Source organism: Syngnathoides biaculeatus, chromosome 20 (assembly GCF_019802595.1).
Source record: "Syngnathoides biaculeatus isolate LvHL_M chromosome 20, ASM1980259v1, whole genome shotgun sequence".
NCBI classification, from domain to species: domain Eukaryota; kingdom Metazoa; phylum Chordata; class Actinopteri; order Syngnathiformes; family Syngnathidae; genus Syngnathoides; species Syngnathoides biaculeatus.
Window position 1 is genome coordinate 786,601 of NC_084659.1, and position 23,021 is coordinate 809,621.

Sequence of the window (23,021 nt, forward strand, 5' to 3'; positions counted from 1 at the left end):
ATTTCTGCTGAGGGAAGTGATGATCACAAACGCGTTTCGTTGTTAGCAAGCTAAACTAAAATAAGCTATGCCGAGAAACTTCAACGTGCACGAAACGACTCCAACCGGACAGGAAGAATGCACGAATGATGTTTTTGTCAAAGAAAGTAGTGATCAAAGGCGTCCCGCGTCGAGGATTCACAACTTGCTGTGCAAGATTTACTCAAGTCTACCGAATATTCTACCGCAGGTCGAGAAGACAAAATCGTAAAATAAAGCGCTATTACCCAGGATCCCTGCGCCAGCAATATTTAATGCGACAGACCACCAACCCCAGCCTACTGAAATCAAGCCAGCTTCCCCTTTTCAATATAAAATCCAATTTTCGGCGTCTCAACAAGTAAAGCATCAGTTGGTGTGGCTTTCTCTGAATCGCACGAAAAACTTTCACCATTTAACGTGTAGCAATCTTGCGATTATTGAAACTGATTAATAAAAGGTTTTTCCTTCCTCTTTCCTTTATATAACCCATCTAAAAAATGAACGTGGTGCCCCTTTTTCGAGACAAATGCTAATCTGGAAGTGGGACAAAAGCGTTCAATCTGACAAGGTGTGTGGCTCTGGGACAGGTGGGCCCCGGATTGAACCCTGGACTGAGGCCAATTCTTAACAGCTGCACCGCAGTGTCATTCTGTCACAAAAATAATAATAATAAATGCAATACATGTAGCTTTACGTATGTCTGGCATTAAAAGGAGAGACAAGTACTCATCATATTGGAGGATGACTGTTATTGCTACCAATGTAATATATATATATATATATATATATATATCGATTCAATACGTCACTTCCACAGGTACCGGTCAGGGCAAAACATTGCTTTGGGTACCATTTCGCATGAAAGTTGACGTCCTTTAACATATTTACAATTGTACATTATGAAACGTAACATCAAATTTAGTTGCAATGCATTAGGGTAAGCTTTTTTTTTTTGTGTGTCAACTTTGTTGTCAAAACCGTGGAGGTGGTCGCAAAGATGTGATTTTTCACCAGCTAGTGTGGTTCATCTTGACCCTTCATAATTAATTATTATATATTTATTGCATCGTTTTCCATAACAATGTATGTATGTTTAGAATGCTTTTTGCCCTGACCGGAAGTCAGAGCCTTTTGACCATAACGGAACCAATGATGGATGCAAAGTGCACAGTCTGTTTTTTTTTTTTACTCTACGTCATACGCACCACTTTATCCCTACCGTAACACACTCTTGAACGAGGGTTTCTGCGGAAACAACGTAAGTTACAAACCAGGATGTGATCACATCTTGGTAGAAACTCCCACGAACGTTGAATGTCTCAAGTTTGTACGCTGCAGCAAGAACGGATGCTGAGCCACAACCGACCCGTTTAAGGACAGTCAGCATTAGTCCATGGTGGTCTCGTGCTTAGGGTCCATGTCCCGATCAGGCTGGGTAAATTCTTGAGCCTGTTTGGTCAAGGGCTATTCGACATTGACAATGCAGCTTTGTTGCTCTTTTAATGCAGCACGATCTGGGAGTAAAGGATCATGGGTAATACATCTCCTTTCACATTTCTCTATTCGGGAGGTGAACGATCGTCCTTCAGCAAATCTTCCTGAATTTGGACCAAATTTGAATCCTCGACATCGGACACACCTCATCAGTACTTTAGTGGACTAAAACCTCATCCGTGTTGTCTTCGTGTCCGGTTGGAGTCGTATCGTCCACGTTGAAACTTCTAGGCGTGTCTTTTCTTAGCTTAGCTTAGCTTATCTTGCTAACAAAGAGAGAGACGTTTGTGATCAACACTTCGCTGAGCAGAGCTCAAGATTGAGGTAAAGTCTTCTTCTTTCCGCCACCAAACTAGAAATAATGTCGAATAAAATACAGAAATATGTTTCGTAGGAAAAATTAAATAAAAAACAAAATATCAACCGTTCCATTCGACAGCGTAATTTATATCTAATTCTGAAATAATATCATGAAACAATTTTCTGCATTGTTATGCATGTTACCGCGAATGCTTCGTTGTTTCTATGTGCCCTGCGATTGGCTGGTAACCAGTTCGGGTGTGCCCCTTGTGTGGATACGCGGCTCATAACGGTCTTGAATTGAATCAAGATTCAGAATTTTTTTTTAATTATTTTTTTTAGAAGTTTGTGTATAACGTTTTGGTCTTCATCTTTAATAGTTTCACATGTTGGGTTTGCATTTGCTTTTCTCATCCCTCCAAAGTGAACGTCTTGTGAAAATGTGTGCAGGAAGAGTACGAGGAGGAATTTAGGGGCCCAACAAGAGAAGGAGCCACAAGGTCAACTATTGTACGTTTTGTTCAATTTGCAGCCTCGAATTGTGCTACGAAGCAGTGGTTAGTTGACTTCTGTTTCACTTGTTGCATGCATTTAAATGTAAGGATATTGCAACGTTTTTTTTTAAATTTAAGGTTATTTGATGATACATTTAGAGATTATTGATTATAAAACTATATATATTGGATTACACTGTTTTCCTCACCGAGTGACATTTTACTGTGCCTCATTGTCTTTGAACCCAATAAATACCTAACCTATTAATAAAATGAGAAATTGTGGGAGATACAGATTTTTTTTTTATCCAGCCATCCGTTTTCTGATCCGCTTATCCTCATAAGGGTCGCGGGAGTGCTGGAGCCTATCCCAGCTATCTTCGGGTGAGAGGCAGGTTACACCCTGAAATGGTTGCCATCCGATCACAGGGCACAAATAAACAACCATTCACTCTCACATTTACATGATTGGCTGTTTACAGTGATCAATCAACCTACCTTTTGTGTTTTGGGGATGTGGGAGGAAATCAGAGTGCCTGTAAAAACCCACCTAGGCACAGAGAGAACATGCAAACTCCACACCAAACGTGCTGCCCACTCCGGATCTACTCTATTCCAAATTGGGGAGGCTGGATTAAAGGCTCGGCAATTCATCACTACCATACTAAAACATCATTCATCAAATTTTAATAGTCACACACAATAAGAGATGTTTGGTCGCCGGATTATTGCTTCCAATAACACATGGAAAATGGCAGCGCGACGTATATATTTTATAAAAGCTGTTTATGTCAATTATTATTGGTTGCTCGCATGACAAATGATAAAGTGAAGGAACCATTCCATTGTATTAGTAGGTGTTTGTAATTAAATGTTTAATTATGTCATTTGTATGTTTGAGTATACTATATTATACACGTACTGAAAAAAATGCTGACAATATACGAGCTGTACTCGGGAGTCAAGAAAGAGAGCGGGTTGGGCGACATGTTTTGTTCAATTGACCCCTCCGTACAGGGCACTTAACCACGCCTCCTGAAGTGACGTCACGCCACGTGCGCTGACGTAAGACAAACAGGAAAAATGGCAAATGCAATACAATACATTCTTAACTGAGACAGACTCCATGCTTCGGATTTCATTCAAATCAACGATATATTATAGATTCTCAATACAATACATTCTTAACTGAGAGAGACGCCATGCTTCTGTTTTGATTCAATCATTCACACGTAGCAATGTTATGCTAGTGAAGAACGTCTCATTCATTTATACGAGACGTGTATTGAAAATCAAATATAGGGCATATCTTCGTGAAAACACAGTCTGTTTAAGCTTGGGCCGCGAGCCGGCAAGAAAGCGACACGTTTGTGCAGTCCGATCATCGCTAAATATCGCTCAACAAAGAATAAGTGTGTCAATCGTTCGCACGTAGCAATGTTATGCTAGCGAAGAACGTCTCATTCATTTATACGAGACGTGTATTAAAAATCAAATATAGGGCATATCTTTGTGCAAACACAGTCTGGTTAAGCTTCGGCCGCGAGCCGGCAAGAAAGCGACACGTTTGTGCAGTCCGATCATCGCTAAATATCGCTCAACAAAGAATAAGTGTGTCAATCGTTCACACGTAGCAATGTTATGCTATCGAAGAACTTCGAATTCATTGATATGAGACATGTATTGAAAATCAAATATAAGGCATACCTTTGTGCAAACATCTGTTCCGTTTGATATTAGATGGATTTAGTTGATGATGCGGTCTTCCACAAAGTTTGATCCATCGAAGGCATTTTTCGTCCTGGGTCTTCGGTTTTGGAAAGGGTACGAATCGAACTCCACCAACTAGCCTTTCAGGATACCTGTCGTCATTATTACAAAGTCCATGACTACACCTCTTAACCATATTTTTTGTTAAATAACCCAAATACGCGATAAAACGCTAACAAAACCTATACTGGACCATGCAATGTTGTCTGAGAAAATGGCGGGAGCAAAAACGGGCTTTGGTTTATGCAGATATCTGGCCTCTGATTGGTCAGTGACGCGGATTGCGCAATATCCACGGAGGGGTCAATTACTCTTTTTACCCTTAAAGCCCACCGTCTCTGCAATAAATGCATATATATATATATATATATTTTTTTTGGTCCACTGGGTCTTATGTGACCCATTATCTAAACCGGAAGTAAATTAGTATTTTTTTCCCAATTGTGATGGTTTTGTGTTCCTTTGACGCTTATTGATTAATTTGGCCAGTACATAACATTTTAAAAGAGGATTTGGATGTCTTCGGTTTTCTAGGGTTAAAAAACACACACCAACAACTAAATTCTTTCGGCTATGTCTGAGAGGAAAATGTTCTCGATTGTCTGAGTCGTTAATTTTTCTTACCGTTTTCTGGCGGCGCGGTGGATGACTGATTCGCGCGTTTGCCACACAGTTCTGAGCACCGGGGTTCAAATCCCTTCCTCGCCCGTGTAGCGTTTGCACGTTCTCCTCGTGCCTGTGTATATTTTCTACTAAAAACTAGGTTTAACACGATAAGAAAATTAAAAAAAGAAAAACAAAACGATCCCATCACAAGATGAAGCCATGACTATTTAAATGACCTGCTCATTTACTATGTACACTTGAAGACTTAATTGATTAAAAATACATGTATATTTACACAAAATAATGCATCTTTGTTCATTTATTTATGCCAGTGAGGTAAGGTTACCTGCAGAACTAATTAATGGTCTTATAATTGATAGCAGTAAATTAATACAGCAATTAAGGCATCTACTTATAATATTCTTGTATGTTGATGTGTTGAGATTTTTCAATTGTAAAATATGTGCCTTGACTCAAATAGGTTTGAATCTACTTTTCTGTATTCTTCAGGTAAAATCAAGATTACAACAAGACAGAAATAATTGGTGCTAACCTACTGTAATTAAATAACTTTATTGTAATTAAGGCTTTTCCCCACACCAAAACTTGAGAGCATGAGTGGACAGTGCGGCAGCATGTTTACATACAACCGCTAGAAAGAGCGATAGCAATAGTTTGCTAGGCTACTTAACCTTTTGTTGCCTGGTTGTGAGCAATATCATATAAAAAGTACGTGAACATACCTTAAGCAAGACTTACACGAATGTGCTCCTCTGTCCTCAGCACCGATGGCCACCAATATGTTTTTTTTCTCCCATTTTCTTCTTATCCAGTCAGATTGCTCCACTTGGGTTGTCACCCCCATGTTAAGGAGTAACATTTGAGTTGACAAGGTAATGCCTAATGATGGTAAAAAACAGATGGTGGTGGTATTGGAATACAAGATTTTATTGCAGTAGTGTCACAGTACAGTCACCAAAGAGATAATTTGTCGTCTGATCCGCACAATACGTGTCATCTGTCAGCCACCTCATCTCTTCCATGTTGTCAGTTTTTTTAAACATTGGCTGTCAGATATTTACAGTACAAAATCAAAAGATAAGAAAAAAACTATAAAAGAGACTTTATGATTATTAGATTTTAGTGTCATAATTCACAGATCAGATCAATGACGTCATTAATAGATACTTTTCACTGACGTCACGCTGATCACGTGTTTGTTTGGTTTGGACGGCAAGATCGTGTCTACATATAGTGGCTAGGAAGCGATAAATGTATCTTTGACAAACACTGTAACCAGAAGTGATTGAGGCATTTGTGCTGGCTTGAGGAATAAAGAATGAAAGAAAGAAGCTACATGTGAAACTCGAGAGCATTGCGTCGACATCAGTGGGGGAGGTTGGAGGGAGAGAGGGGGACATAAATATCACCCACTTTAAAAAGTACAGTTGGACTCGCGTCAACGTTATTTGTTAGGTTCACCTATCAGACATTCATTAAACAGGATAAAAAAGGCAGCAAAAACACCAGTTCAAGTCTCGCGAGGAGAGGAACTGTCTCGTACAATTCACCACTGCACTCTCTGATTATCCTCTCCTCAGCACCTCTATTTATTTAGTTTTGAGACGCCCCTTATTTACATGGATGTTACAAAAAGGAGACGACAAGCAAAACAGTTTGAAACAAGGTGTAGATGTTTGTTAATGTGCGTGTGCATGTGTGGAAGATTGCTGAATAGATCTGTGGTCATCATTTCTTTAAGAGGCAGCAGTTCTAACAGTTCTGATGATTAGATGTTTTTGTTCTTGCTATCTCCTGCTAGGAGGCTGCCACGTTATCTAGAGCAGAGCAAAGCATTTCTTTATTGGAAGCAGATGTATGATAATTATGATCACAATTATTCCTACATTATTCAATCACATGACAGCAAGATCATAACATGGTGTCAGAGTGATGGAAGTATAACTACGGACTCATAGGAAAAAAAGAAAAATGAACTGGGGGGGGTGAACGAAGATGAGAAGGAGGTGTTCTGTGTTCCAACTCATCCAATTTACCAGATGCGTGCCATAGATTCAAGCAACACGCTGAACTCATGTTCATGAGGTGAAGAGGAAAAGTGCAGTTTCCTCCGGCTGTGTATTGGCGAAAAAGGACAGGATTTCAGCAATACGTGGACACTGACCGGGGACGAAGATAAGTTGGTAAAAACCTATTACAAAAAAATCTCTGATTACCTCACTCCGAAAGCAAACCTCATATTTGCTAGATATAAGTTTCACGAGAAAGCCAAGGTAACTGAGTCATTTGAGCACTTTGTGACAGAGCTCAACCTGTTGCTTAAAGACTGTAACTACACAAACAGCGATGAGATGGTCAAAGACTCATTCACCAACTCACTGAGTGTGCGCGAAAAGTTACTCAGCCAGGGGCCGGCGCTCACGCTTGAAAAAAGCGATCGGCATCGCCAGCTCCCAAGAGTTATCAAAAGTGCAGCTAAAGGCTATGGCTAGTGACAGCCACAAAGTTCACGTTATCCACCGCAAACCTGCAAAGCAAAGTTTCACTGTGGATGCTAGTAGGCATATGGACAGCCCAAAGACCTCCGTAATAATATGTAACAAGTGTGGATGACACCACAGTAAATTAGCTGAATGCCCAGCTAAAGGTAAACAATGCCTGAAGTCTCAGACCCCTTTTTCTGTCTGTTCTTACAACCATAAGCCACTTAATGAAAAGGCCGCAAGATGCCAATATTCACCAAAAGATTACTAAAACACGCGAGTTGTATTGTAGTTTTGCCATCAAGTGGGCATGGTAAACAAATGTCATGTGATTCATGACGTCACGTGGAAAAGTATCTATTGGCTCCGGGAAAGACATTTACTCTGCATCACCATCATGCACAGTATATCGCAATCTTAAAGCAAGTTTATTTTTATATAGTTTTTCACACGTCGTTTGACGCAGTACTTTAAATATCTGATGGCCAATAGAATAAAACAAATGATGCGAGAGACGAGCCACATGCGAGAGCACATAATGCGCAGATCAGAATACAAGACATATTTGCTCTTTCACGATTGCACGATGCCAGACTGCTGCAGTAAAATCTTGCATTCCGATACCACTGCATCCATTTTTTTACGAACAGTGGGTTTTTATCTGGTCAACTCAAATGCGACTTTATACACTCCTTTCCGTAGCGACAACAACAAGAGTGGCTTACGTCAACTGTATTATCAAAGAAAAGGGGAGGAGGAATTGTGTTGGTGGATCCTGATCTTGTAAAGCCAAATAAATAGTACTACATAAAAATAAACTGGGTTTTGAATTCAGATATAGTGTCCAAGACGTCGATGACAAATGTCTTTTGCAGACATGACATGAAAACTGAGTGGCCGATCAGCAGAAAATGCTAATTATTGGCCAATTCCAAACTGGCTGATACAATTGGTATAAATTCTAAAAACATGTATGGTAGGCTAATTGAAGACCCTAAATTCCCCATAGGTGTGAATGTGAGTGTGAATTGTTGTTTGTCTCTATGTGCCCTGCGATTAGCTGGCAACCAGTTCAGGTGTACCCTGCCTCCTTCCCGTTGACAGCTGGAATAGGGTCCAGCACTCCCCGCAACCCTTGTGAGGATAAGCGTAAAAGAAAATGGATGAATGGATTCACAAACTGTCTCTTCCAGAGTAGAAGAAAAAAAAGCTTTATCTCTATCTTTTTAGGCTTTCTTTTATTGACTTTTTGGTGCTTTGCTATTTTCACTAATGTACTGTTTAACACACAATGTCCAAATCTGAATCTTGATACAATTAGGGTGTTCGATTTTCACTTGGTGTTCTCATCCATCTTATGCAGCGTTGAAAGTGTTGTGAAAATGTGTGCAAGAAGTCCTGGAGTGTACGAGGAAGAAGTTTGTGGACCAAAAAAGGAGGAGGAGCCACAACGTCAACTTCTGGATGCAGTGTTCAATCTGCAGCCTCTGATTGTCCTACGCAGAGCAGGTTGTTTCACTTGTTGCATGCATTCTAATTTGAATGATATTCTTATTTATGGGCCCCATTTGATTATGCATTTTACGTAACATATTATTCACATCCCCCCCTGTGACTGACTGGCGACCAGTTCAGGGTGGAGTCCGCTGTTCTCCCGAAGTCAGCTGGGATAGGCTCCGGCATGCCCATGACGCTTGTGAGGTTAAGCGGTTAAGAAAATAGATGGATGGATGATATATATCTATATATACACACATACGCACACACACACAGACACACACTCACACACACGGGATGTGTCTGCAGTTCTGAGGAAAAAATATCTCCCAAAGGGGTAAACAGAGCAACAAAATGTCTGTAGTAAACTGCCCAAATCAAAATGTTTCTTTTTGAGGCTGCTTCACTTAAATCATGGTTGAGTAATTGATTTTTGCAAGGGGCCAAATGAGAAACCAGAATTGTGTCAGAGGGTTGCACCATAACGTAATTCTCAACTTGTTCCAATTGTAAAATGCATTAATGTGTATATTTTGAATAGATTGTACTGGTAATTGGAAGAAAAGTATTAAACTGTCAATATTTCTGTAAATGGGTCAAATAAGTCTTATGTGAAATAATGTCAAATGAGAAAATACTCTTATAGAAGTAATACACAAAAACTGCAGGCTCGGCTCTAGCACTCGCACAAGCCTTGTGAAGGATAAGCAGCTCAAAATTGGTTAGCTAAATTGTGAATCCATCAACTGAATTGGAATCGAAGTGTTATGCCAATACAATTGTACCTCTACTTATGAAATTAATCTGTTCGTTCCGTTAATTCGTTTCGTAACCTGAATTTGTTTGTAAGTCGAAATGTATTTTATATGTAAATTCCGGAATCCTTCCTGATCCCCACCACCAAAAATATGCATTTAAAGTACATAATGTAAATAACAATAATAATAATTTTAAAAAAGTATGTTCATTTACCTTGGCATTGGGTGACTATGCATAAAGAAGCATAAGTGATAAGGAAAGGAGAAGGCAAACTTTGACAGCCAAGAGAAAACATATGTATGAACGTACGCATGAACACAGCCTAATTCCACTAAAGTTTCTCGGGGTCCATAGTGAAAAAATGAATAAACTTGTAAAAAACATAAACAAGTTTTTCAATGTGTGTTAGCTTGTGATAGTGTGTGACAGCGCAAGTGTGATCTGGTGATAGTCGCATGTCAGAGAGCAGCTTTATCGCGCCACACATAGCAAGATACAGGAAGTGCATCATGGGTAAAGATTGATGTCCCTCCGAGCCAATGGAAAAAAGGAAATTCTTCGTAAAAGCGAATGGAAGAGCTGCTCTATCGCGCCACACAAACCAATATACAGGATGTTTATGGCCAGTGGTACTTGGGGAATCCAGTGCCTATTTTTTCCTTTTATATCCTATTTTTCCGAAGAGGGGTTTTGAAACCTAAATTTTTCATTACTCGAGACCTTCGTCATTCCACTGTATTTAAAGGTCAAGTGTCATGCCTATAAACATTCTAAAATAGATATTGTAATGAAAAGTACGTATAACATTATTCACTTCAATGTCTATACGAAAAATAAATATGAGCGGATAGCGCATCATCCATGCGCATAGTTGTGGAAGTCTCCTTCGACATTCAAGTGGTAGCCATATTGCCTTCAACGTCTGTCAGTGACGTCACACCGGGCCATTCGCTATTGAAAACACACTGGGTCACCTACTGTGGGACACGGAAGCTCTTTTCAAAGAAGAGAACATCTCACAATCGAGTGAAGTGACCCGGACAATATTACCCTATTGTTTCGAGCCATATTTAGATGATATGCGGCTCACTTCTAACTAACAACAGACTCCCCAACAGTATGAATGACAGTATGTAGCGTAATCAGGAGGACCCATGCTGGGCGAAACACCTGTGGCTGGTGGGGGGGGAGAACTCGTTTCTCCTCACGCATGCGCAAAAATACCTCCCTGCCGGCGAGCGACGACATTGAACGCCTTGGTCGCAAGCGACGACAACACTGTGAAGCGGGCCAGCTCGGCGCCGTTATGAGCCGCTGCCGAAGCCATCCGCCGTGGACACAATCGTGTGAAGTGACTGGGGCAATATTACCATATCATTTTGCTTTGTTTCGAGCCATATTTAGATGATATGTGGATCACTTCTAACTAACAACAGACTCCCTGACAGTGTGTATGAGCCACTTGGGGGGCGCCGCGATGAGCCACCCCAGCTGGAGCCATCCGAGGGGGACGAGCCGCCGCCAAAGTCGTGCTCGGCGTCAACTGGTAAATCGACCCATTTAGCACCCCCGACTTACGTACGGGTATCTTTTGTTACATTCTGAGAGGATTACGCCCCCCCCCCCAAACTTTTTTTTTTTTTCCATAGTAGTTGTATACATACCTACCTGTCATTTGGAACCCAAGAAGCTCTCGTCCTGTGTACCCGTGCAATCCATTTTTCACGACACACAGGGTCTTTTTGAAAAGTATGAAGAATGAATCCCTCCTCCCCCGCGTTCAAACAACATCCAGCAATACAGAGAGCCGGCATTTTGGCTAACGCGAAGCAGCAAAGAGCTACCTTCCAGCAGGTAAAACTAATGGAAACATACAAGGCTGTTTGAGTGCGGTACTGCCCTGTACGTCACTTCCTGCTTCTTCTCAAAAACAAATTCCCCGATTAGTAACAAAAAGCCATGTACGTCAATATTATGTTGTGTGGTGAAAAAACGGATGGGTGCATTCTGGCTGCCTTTTTTTCATCAATAACATGCTAAAAATAATGTATTTCATGAAAGTTCCATTTCAAATATAGAGGTCAAATAAGTCATAATATGCCAAATAAGAAAATACCCCTGTAGAGGTATGTCAGGTTCACCAATCAGACATTCATTAAACAGGACAAAAAAGGAAGCAAAGACACCAGTTCAAGTCTCTCGAGGAGAGAGGAGAGGAACTGTCTCGTACAATTCACCACTACACTCTCTGATCATCCTCTCCTCAGCACCTCTATTTATTTAGTTTTGAGACGCCCCTTATTTACATGGATGTTACAAAAAGGAGACGACAAGCAAAACAGTTTGAAACAAGGTGTAGATGTTTGTTAATGTGCGTGTGCATGTGTGGAAGATTGCTGAATAGATCTGTGGTCATCATTTCTTTAACAGGCAGCAGTTGTAACAGTTCTGATGATTAGATGTTTTTGTTCTTGCTATCTCCTGCTAGGTGGCTGCCACGTTATCTAGGGCAGAGCAAAGCATTTCTTTATTGGAAGCAAATGTATGATAATTATGATCACAATTATTCCTACATTTCCCCCCGTTTATCCTACATTTGCTACCACGTTTTCTAGAGCAGAGCAAAGCATTCTTCATTGGAGGCAGAGACAGTAACTGAATTGGAGCAGAGCAAAGCATTTATTCATTGCAGGCAGAAACAGTAACTGAATTGGAGCAGAGCAAACCATTTCTTCATTGCAGGCAGAGCAGTAACTGAATTGGAGCAGAGCAAAGCATTTCTTCATTGCAGTCACAAGCAGTTACTTAATAGTATTTAGAATTATTTCTACATTATCCTCCTGTTTATCCTACATTTGCTCAAATCATCTAATAGATCACCCTTTCGGCTTACACTCGGAGGAAATTATAGCACCAATTACTTGTAATCTTCTGGATCAGAGAACAGGTCTGGAAGAGAAGTCATAACGTCATCATCGTGGTCAACAATATCACTGTCATTACTCTGTTGTGCCAATAGTGGATATATTTCTGCCAATTTTGAATTTGTCGGGGCAATAGCAGTGGTTATAAGTTGGTTAAGTAATGCCTTTATGCAGGGAATACAACAACATCCACACAATGCAAGTATAGCTTCAAACAGCGATAGAAACTAGGACAGAGAACACCAACTTTTTTTTAGATTTACCAAACTTTTTTCCCACCACTCAGACCTAGCTGATGTATTTACACCAGAGTGCTCCTTCAACTTGTGGTTCAGGGTGCGGAGGCCTTGAATGGCTCGTGTGCGTGACCCATCAGGTGCTGTGATATTTGGAATAAACAACACTGGTCACCGAACATTGAGCAGTCGCCACCCTTTTCGGCCAGGAGCATGTTGACCGCTATGCGGTTCTGGAACGTTATGAGTGAGGTTGCAGCTGGTTGTTCCCTTATGGCAATAAAGCCTGCTTCCGTATAATTACCTAGTTTCTGTACATTGTAATGTATGTAGTTGATTCTGTCAACGTTTTTATTCAGAGTTATCCATAACAAGATGGATTCCCATCCTGCAGCAATCTCGTTAACCAATTTATACTCATCTGGTATGCAGTTGGGATGCCATTTACATCAATGTATGTCAGATCTCCATCTTTTCAAGAGGACCTTCGCCTTCGGGAGAACCCAAGGGGAGGTCCAAAGATGCATGCGGCCAATTGTATTTCCTCTGCTTTGGATGGAAACACAGTCACAGATAAGAGCAGTGATACCAGTGTACACATTCCTGCTGCATTTATCAGTGTGTCGTACAACTTTTGACCAACACACCACCACAATAAATCGCTGCATGGGAGCAGTGGGGGAGTTTGCAGATGGATATCATGACACCATGTTTTGTTGAGATTTCCCACCTTAAAATCTGTCCCTGTAAAGCTAACACAGGAGAAATTAGCCAATGCAACATAAGTAGAAAATATCAGTTTATCATTTACTGCCTTAGTTGTTGGATAAACACTTTTCCATTTCTAACAAGTGGTGTTGGGAGTTGTTTTAGTCATTACCTCCAGGGTACACTGTGTTGGGATTTCTGTTGGAATTACACGCATTTGTGGCCCAGGGCCCATCCATGTGATCTAAGTATAGCTTACATTGTTAGCTGCATTCTACATTAATAACAACCAGTCTTGTTTCCTATTTGTAAAAAAGACAATCATAATAATGAAAAAATGTTCCTCAGGCCTTTTCGGTTAAAATACTCCCTCCATAGTATACGTATTCTTTTGTATGGCATTTGGGTTTAAGGTAGCATTAAATTGGCAAATGGTGAGAAAAAAGTGGGGTTTTTCATTTAGCATAAGCCCAAGGATGGAATCCCCAGCAATTAGACTCTGCCAAGGAATTGAAAAAGTGCTGAACTGATTCACTGGGAGGCACACATGGAGTCCTCCTCTCATGCCTCATGCCTCCCACATAGTTGTTTACCACAGTTATTTGAAATGAGGTTGCGCCTCTTTATCTTATGTGTGGTCGCCATAGTTGACTGAGTATAATTATTGGTTCTGTTGTTATATATTTTTGTCAGCTTTAAAGGTGTCCAAAAGTAGCATATGAACAAAAATATCATTACGGCTGTCAATGTTGCAGCCCAACATGCTATCATATTATTTAGCCATTTTGAAGTCATATCGATCAAGTCACCCCTAATTGAGTGTCTTTTAAATCTTCACCAGCCTTCAGGTATTTTCAGATACTATAAATCTGCACCCACTGTATGCTGGTCTTTGCTCATCTTTCCCCTTGGGTGACTCAGCTGAGATGACGTTTTACAGTGTGTAAAGTGTATCAACGTGTTTCTTTCTGCTATTTTGTCCATGTCATTCAGCTCTTGCTCAGTCTACGCCAGTGTTTGGGTAAAACTGCATGGACAGTAGAGGTTAATTCATAAACAGACATAGGATGAATAAACAAATGGCAGTAATAAGGTTATTAAAGCACAGTAACTTGTTACATTTTTTTTTTTGATAGTGTAGTGCAGGGATGTCAAACTCATTTCTCTTGCGGGCCACGTTGTAGTTCAGGTTTGCCTCAGAGGGACATTTCGAGTGAAGGCAGCATGGGATCGATTCCCGCTCAGTGATGGTGTCGACATCTGCACTGTGACTGGCTGGCGACCAGTTCGGGGTGTAGTCTGCCGCTGGCCGAAGTTAGCTGGGATTGGCTCCAGCTCTCTCTCCGAATAAATGCAGAAGGGTTGCGTCAGGAAAGGCATACGGCGTAAAAAAAAAATCAAAAAGACAGTTACTGCCGCACCACCATGACAATGACACAAAAATGGCTTTACACATCAATGCTGATAAAATTCCCAATTTGTTTCTAGTCCTATCAAATTGATGCATGTGAAATTTCCGAGTGACACGCCATTAGAAAACAGGTTTTTTTTTTGTTTTTCAAGAGAAGTTAATGGATACACAGAATCCCCCAACTTTTATATTTTTATTTTTTTTGCATTTGTTATCAATTAATAGCATTTATATTATCTCTGGATCTATGCGAACAACACAATCTTTTGGACAAGTTTTTTGTATGTAGTTATCCAATTTGTTTTGTACCACTCTAACAGAAAAATGAAAATAAAGGGTTGCGTTTTTATCCAACACCCAACAGTAAAATTTAACTGTTTAGTTGCCATTATGACAGCAGTCTCACTCCCATGTGTAACCGGACTACAGCGACCTTGGCAGTGGGAATGAGAACAGCTATCTTACAAGTGGCCAATAAAAACAAATTAGTTTTGTTTGTGTTAACAATGGTTTCAAAAGCAAAAACTTTCCTACAATGAACAAATGAACTCAAGTACCCCTTTTTGCAATTTTTTTAAGCTGTTTGGGGTTGTTAATAACGCCTGAAAGGGACCCACTTGTGTGTGTTTTTTTTCCTTCTTCATTTGTCTATCTCTCATTGTGTGGAAAATATTGGTAATTTGTATGGTCTCCCAAATAGTGTTTTGAATGGAATGAGACCCTTACGTGCTTGGAATGTATGTATAGTTGGACTAAATCTATCATTGTGTCCAAATTGCCCCTTCGTGTGATTGTGAGTGCGGCTGTTTGTCTCCATTTGACCTGCAATTTGCTGGCAACCAGGTCAGGGTGTACCTTGCCTCCTGCCCGTTGACAGCTCGGATAGGGTACAGGCCTCGCCGCGACCCTTGTGAGGCTAAGCGGCTAAGAAAATGGATGGAGGGATGAATGGATGTGTAGCTTGAGGAAACTGATCACGTTTTGGATGCACATTCCCTTGTGGATTATGACGCACACAGATCAAACAAGCCCTACAAAAGTTTTTTTGCATAGAAGTTAAATCCATGGATCATGTAATGCCTTTGTACCAGGGCTACCATTCCCCCTGTTGAGACCTGAGACTTCCCATGGCTCAAGATTGCCGCCCACTTAAAAAATGTTTTTTGGTAGAATTATTATTTTTTTTTGTATCTGTGCTCACATAATTCCCATTTTGTAATGTAGTACCTTATTTTTTCCACATTTTTAGTTCTACTGGTAAGCTTTGTTGTTGCATTTTGTTTAACACATCTCAAAGTATGTCTTCATTTGTTACATGGTCAGCTAATCCCATAGAGGTTTTGGCTGCTGCTTCTTTTGCTATTTTATCTGTAAATCCATTTCCTCATGATTCTTTGTCTGTATTTTATGTGTGTACTGCACATTTACATATGGCTATTTTTTTTTTTTAGTAATTGAACTGCTATGAGCAAATTTTGTAGTAGCTCTGCATGTGTCACTGTGTTCCCTGTAGTTGTTGCTAGTCCTCTATTTTTCCAGTATTGTCTGTGTAGATTGTGATACCACCGTGAATACAGCAGCATCTGGTCCCAGATTGTTTAAGACTGTCCAATAAGATATTGTCTGTACAGTTCAGTCGTCCCAATCCAAATCAGGTTCTTTTTCTGTCCAATCAGGAACATTTCGTACTACCAAAACAAATTGTCCCAAACTCTCCCACTCCTGTTGTAATGACTTGTGTGGTGGTGTCCATTCCTTGTGTAGTGCATTTAGTTTGTCAGTCAGTCTTGTTCCTGTCACCACGACTGATATACCATCTGAGTACAGATAATCATGATTTTGTCTGGTGTGGGCTGTTATAAGTTTATGTTATACTACATTGTCACATGCAATGAGTTACTTCCTACGTCATTTTGTGGTTGTTCAATCACGTCTTGAGCTGTTTGCAGCAAGAAATCTGTTCTTGTGGGAGGTTTGTTTGGAATATCTAAGGTGTAATAATAGAGCGCTGGATTCCTATTTTGTAAGATATTTAACTGTCCTCCCAGTAATTTTTTTTTTTTCTTTTTACTTCTATTTTTCCTGTCAGAGAGGGAATTAAGCCCAGTCCTAGTTTCAGCAAGCCATCTCTTCCCAAAAAACGTACGGGGCAAATTAAAACGTTGTATTTTGGGAGCATTAGTTGTGACATTTTTGATGGGAGATGGCTGCTCTCTTCCTCATCTGTGGGCACAATTATTAAATGTTTGGCATTAGGCTCCATAAATTTGTCCTTCCTCTGTCAGAAAGGTGTCAACTTTCTTTTTCTTATTTTGTAGCACTCTTTCTGCGTGTAGTGCTTGGTTAACGCAATGTTACAGGCTACCAATCGGTTTGTCAACCCAATGTTTTTCAATCCATTGTTTTGTAGGATTATTTGAATTTGCATGAAGAGCATTTTTTTAATTGCCCTTGATACACACTTCCTGGAGTGTGATCTTCAGGAATGCCTCTGTTTGCTTTAAAACATGCAGTCATTCCAATTATATATTCTTCAAATGGTTCATTGTCATTTTATTTTGCTCTTGCAATGGTAGAACAATTTGGGTTTTTTTGTAAATCTAGCAGAGGTGCACGATATTAACCCTCAAACTCCCTGCTGCTCTGAGAAAGTACTTTGTTGTCATCCAAATTTATTGTACTTCCACACCATTTAAGTGGTAAGATTTTCTCAAGTCTTCCATTCCCTGGACGAATTATGTTACATCAACTTTATGAGTTGTGATACCTTTTATGGCCGTTTTCACATCATCTTGAGTCCAGCATTTTTTTTTTTTGTTTTTTGTTTTTTTGTGTGTGTGTGTTTCTTTTATTTTATTCTGCAGGTTAACTATATATATTTTCTGTGTGTATGTTGAGCTGGCCAGCAAAGTCATATTGTGTTATCCACAAATTTAGATGTTTTGTTTTAGTAGGACATTTGCTTTCTACAAACTTCTACACCTTAGACATCATCATTATTATTATTTTTTTTTCAGATGTTGTGTTTCAACTATTTTGCTATTTATCAACTATTTTGCTATTTGTTTTTCCCATGTTGGAGTCAGTGGTTCACCTAGGGTGACTATACTGACTTCCCCCTGAACAGGGTGACAATTACGTTCCGTTTGAGGTAATTCTCAAGCTTCTACCACAAGTGGCGGAGAATTCTTACCTCTGCATCCTCAAACAGTTGTCACTCAATTTCCTGTTCAAATGAGGTACCGAACCTCCACTCACACTTTTACACATGCACACGTTTCACGGAGCTCACGTACAGGACACTTTTCTCAGTTTTATAGACTAATTAGTCTACTCGATAGTGACTAGTATTCTCAAGGTTTGGTTCTGCCGCAGTCACCCAGATGCGCATTCACTCATTCCTCATGAGTGTGGGAGTTTCTTACTCACCAGTGATGTCTTCACTTCCTTCGGCTTCTCGTCAACCCTCAGCCTCCAGACGCAAAGTCGAGGCCCAGTCCCTGAAAGGGTCTCAAGTGCCGTGGCCACGGTCTTTGCCTGGACGTCGACTCAGCCCCTGGAAACCTCATGTATCTTGAGATCCAAGTAAATGTCAGGTTCACCAATCAGACATTCATTAAACAGGACAAAAAAAGGAAGCAAAAACACCAGTTCAAGTCTCGCGAGGAAAGAGGAGAGGAACTGTCTCGTACAATTCACCACTGCACTCTCTGATTATCCTCTCCTCAGCACCTCTATTTATTTAGTTTTGAGACGCCCCTTATTTACATGGATGTTACAAAAAGGAGACGACAAGCAAAACAGTTTGAAACAAAGTATACATGTTTGTTCATGTGCTTGTGCATGTGTGGAAGATTGCTGAATACATGTGTGGTCATCATTTCTTTAACAGGCAGCAGTTGTAACAGTTCTGATGATTAGATGTTTTTGTTCTTGCTATCTCCTGCTAGGAGGCTGCCACGTTATCTAGGGCAGAGCAAAGCATTTCTTTATTGGAAGCAAATGTATGATAATTATGATCACAATTATTCCTACAAGGTAATACGCAAAACATCAAATCAGTGCAATTAATTTTGAATTTGTTAATCTCCATAAACACTGAAATTTGTAACTACTTTTCACTTCATTTTACCTCTTCAGTGAGCATAATCCAGTCTGTCTTGGGTTTGAACAAGGTGTGTTGAAATCTGGCTGAATGTCTGAGGTGGCTTTGCGAAGGACACCGGAGACGTACGACCACGTGCACATCGGTGATAGATACTTACTTACTTTAAATATACTACTTTAAGATATTTACGTTAAAACCATTAGGATTTTTGGGGCCCATCTCTGATCAGCGAATTTAAAAAAAAAAAAAGATCTGATCATAATGAAATAAGTTGTTCATTTACGATATAAATTTGGTAGGTAAAAACATATTTACAATAAATAATGTATCTTTGTTAATCTATTCATGCCAATGAGGCATCGTGACACAGACCAGATTTCATGGTCTCCTTGCAGATGTATCTTTTTGTGACATCTTTGTGTGCTGTGAGATTTTCCAATTCTAAAATGTTCCTTGACTCTATAAAATTTGGAAATCACTGCTCTTGTCTGGTTCATATATTCTTATTAATTAGAGCCAACATAAAAGACAGAAGTTATGAGTGCTAACTTCCATCCAGCTATTTTTTGAGCCACTTATCCTCACAAGGGTCGCAGGATTGCTGGAGCCTATCCCAGCTGTTATCGGGCAGGAGGCAGGGTACAACCTGAACTGAACCTAATTTTGTTTTATGTCAAAAGACATGCAAGAAGGTGCACAAGAATGACAATAAATTGCATTCATTCATTCAAATGGATTTTTTGTTTGTGGATTTTTTTATAGTTTAGCAGGCTTTTTATTTTTTTTCTTCTGGGAAACCGCACATCATCTGGTGCATCCCAGTTAGCTCAGGGAGTGTAGAGCATTGTTGACCGTCGCACAGTGGTGGGCGGCTGCCCCCACACCGTTTCTGCGTACCCCCTTGTTTTGCTGCAGTGGCGGTCCCAATACCAAGGGCCGCTGATTGCAGCAAAAAAAAAGCCTGCATAAAGATGCCTGGGGATGAGAAAAAGAAAAAAGAAAAAACTTTGGCAATGGGAATTTGCGTGCTCTTGAAATACGGGCCCTTACATAGATGAAACTCAGTGGCTAAGTTGTTTTATTTCCTGTTTTTTCAATTCCTGCTTGAAGGCTGTTAAACCCCCAACTTCATCAACTTTTCTCAGACAGGGATTAACATTTTCTTACACTTCTCATTTAAACACTCAAAGTTCAAATCTTCGTACTTAAAAAAAAAAAAAAAAAGAGGACACTAAAGTATTCTAGAATGTGTGTGTTTCTTTCGGGTTGTCCCTTTCGGGGGTCGCCACAGCGTGTCATCTCAGATGAATGCATATACATGTTTGGCACAATTTTTAGCCCGGATGCCCTTCCTGACGCAACCCTTCTCAGGGAGTGGAGGCCCCAGTGGGATACGAACCCACAACCCCTGGTTTACCAAACCAGTGCTCTAACCACTGAGCTACGGGGGCCTCCTGAAGTATTCTCGAATGAAACCAAAAAAAAACATGTTTGAGCCCAAAATATTTGAAACAATTTAGGCCACTTGTAGACTTTTTTTTTCAGCTGATACACATGGCACCATACACAGTTGACAATCTCCTTTGAATTTCTACTGGTTTGTACCCTTCACCAACCAAAAACTTGCTAACTAACTGACTGCCGTTTGATCCTGGAGTATGCTTCTTGGTCTGCCATCTTTTTTTAATCGCCAAAACTCTCAAAGTATTTTTTTAATATGGAAAAGAAATTAAATCCCTGTGGAAAAGATTTAAAAGATAACTTTTAAAAGTAAACTTATCTGTATTAGAAGTCCTTATCAAGAAATATTTACCTTTTTTTTTTTTTTGAAAGACCCTCGTAGTGACAGCACCAATGACATGGATAATTTTTTAGAACTGATTTACACAAAACTTCCTGATGAAGAATCAAATGTCAATTTCTGCACAAGGTTAATTTCTGCCACCTTATCCTATCTTCTCTTCAAAATTCCATAATTTTTCCAAATCAGATTTGGACAACCATCCATTGTCACACCTGCGAGCTTGTCCCATTTCAGAAACATGTAGTTAGTTCTGGAAACAAGGCTCTCCCAGTGGTGTTCCCTTTCATAGGATTGCATGGCTTCTACCTGCTCCATTCTTTGAAAGTCTCCAGTTATCCAATGTAAGAAGATGAGCAGCTTGGCATTGCCATGTACATCACAGCTCTCATCCATCTGCAGAGAAAAAGGTCCCTGTAATTGTCAGAAAAGAATCCCTCAACCAACTGAAATAATTGCTCAATCATGGCATAACATTTTATTAATACTGTTGATAACACATATTACAGTCTTTAATAATTAACATTGTTTGACTTGAACATTTTTTCCATTAAATATTTGTGCATAAAAAAATATGTGCATAGTTCAGTTTATCCTCTACATTATACATCCAAGACTTCAAAAGCAACATCTGGCTCATCGCCAGTCTGAAAAATATCCATCAAAGCTAGCGTTGGTGACTTGTTCCAGTTCTGGTGCCTCCTGAATTCATGAACAATGATCCTGTTTTACTCCCACAGCATGTCATCCTCTGTGCCATCCATGGCGTTTGTGGGGAAACATTTTTTGAAGAGTTTTGGTTTCGCAGTGCAGCTTCTCGCCCTTCCGATGCCATAGCTTTTCAATGGCATCAGGTGGCTAACGAAACAATGTGAGCTCAAAGTACGTAGAAACGAGGGTAATGGGCACATTTATTTAAAAAAAGTAACCATTTCAATGATGTGGGCTCTCCCGTTTTTTTAATGTGCCCATGATGCTTGTATTACGTAGTTTGAGCTCATGTTGTTTTTATACCCACCTGAAGCCATTGAGGCGAGCTATCATTGTTTCGGACTGCGGCACTACTTCCAGGTTGGCGGTGTCATTGACATGAATTATGACACATTTCTTTTAAACACAACGAGCAGTTGTAGTCATCAGTTTTTGTCTTTGTTTAAGTTCAAACAAACTCACGGGCAGTCATTTCTGATCTTTGGTGCAGTCGCACAAAAATGCTACACTAACGATGTAACGACCTAAAATGCAATCTCCCCGAGGAGGTCAGAGTTCAGGTTGGGAGCGCACATTACCGTAATAAATATAAATGTGTAACTATGTACCTGTATACAACTATACAATGTAATTGTATTTTTTATTTTTCATCCGTACCTACATATAGTGCGCTCTGTTAACTTTCTGAAAATATTTTGGGAAAAATTTGCACATTATTTTTGAGAAATTACAGTAAATATCCAGTCACGCAAGAGTTGAATTTGAGGGGTAAAGTGTTTTTTATTAAAATGTATATGTGTTGTGTATTGAGTGGGCCAAAAATAATGAAAACAATGTTTAAAACTGTTATTAATGTCTTAGCCATTCCACTCCAAACACCATGTGCCACACACACACAGGACTTATTGGATGATCACTGTGTAAAACTGTCTCAGCAGCTCTTGTGACAAGCTATGCTTCCTCAAAAGCTGCAAGAAGTACATCATTTGCTAGGCTTTTTTGGAGATGGAGTTGATGTTTATCTCCCGCTTCAGCTCCTCTGAGACTGTAATTCCAAAAAACTTGAAGGTCTCGATGGTTGATGCAAAACAGTTGGACAAGATCAGGGGCCTCGTGAAGTCCACAATCATCTTGACAGTCTTTAGTGTTCAATGTCAGGTTGTGTTGGCCACACTACGGCTCCAGTCTTGCCACTTCCTGTCAAGATACAGGCTTGTTGCCATCGATGACTGTGGTGTCATTTGCAAACTCCAGGAGTTTGACAGTCGGGTGCTTCGAGGTGCAGTCGTTTGTGTAGAGTGTAAGGTATCATACCAACTTGAACAAAGCGATGAAATTTGAGAAAGATTTTTATCTTTCCCCTTAAAACTGGTCAAAATGGAAATGAGGAAATTCCACCTGACAGTGACTTTACAGAAAATATTAGCGAATACTACCACTTGAGTAATTTGCTTTTTACACACCAGTTATGCAGTGAATTTGGTCTCCACTTCTGCCACTGATGTTACACAAAGATGGCTCAATTTTGTGATGGAAAAAGGGGCAGGTTTTCAAGTGCAATTAATGATTGGCCAAACTGATTGATATTGTTGAAAATGATTGGCAATTTCATTGTATTGAGCATAAAAATATGACAATTTGTAGACAAATTATGGAAACTAATCTTCCCCATTTCAG

General features: G+C 40.0%; 1 protein-coding gene across 12 annotated transcripts in view; it reads left to right on the forward strand.

The window, feature by feature from the left end:
• The window catches only part of LOC133493818 (oocyte zinc finger protein XlCOF6.1-like), a 29,801-nt gene that overhangs the window by 1,098 nt on the left and 5,682 nt on the right, over positions 1-23,021 (forward strand). The window contains exons 1-4 of one of the 12 annotated variants that reach the window (XM_061807710.1): positions 1,152-1,279; positions 2,266-2,372; positions 8,553-8,698; positions 10,894-10,991. In XM_061807710.1, coding sequence (XP_061663694.1) covers positions 1,178-1,279; positions 2,266-2,372; positions 8,553-8,698; positions 10,894-10,991 — 453 coding nt within the window. In that variant the 5' untranslated portion in view covers positions 1,152-1,177. The other 11 variants (XM_061807701.1, XM_061807705.1, XM_061807698.1 and 8 more) reach the window with 11 other exon arrangements.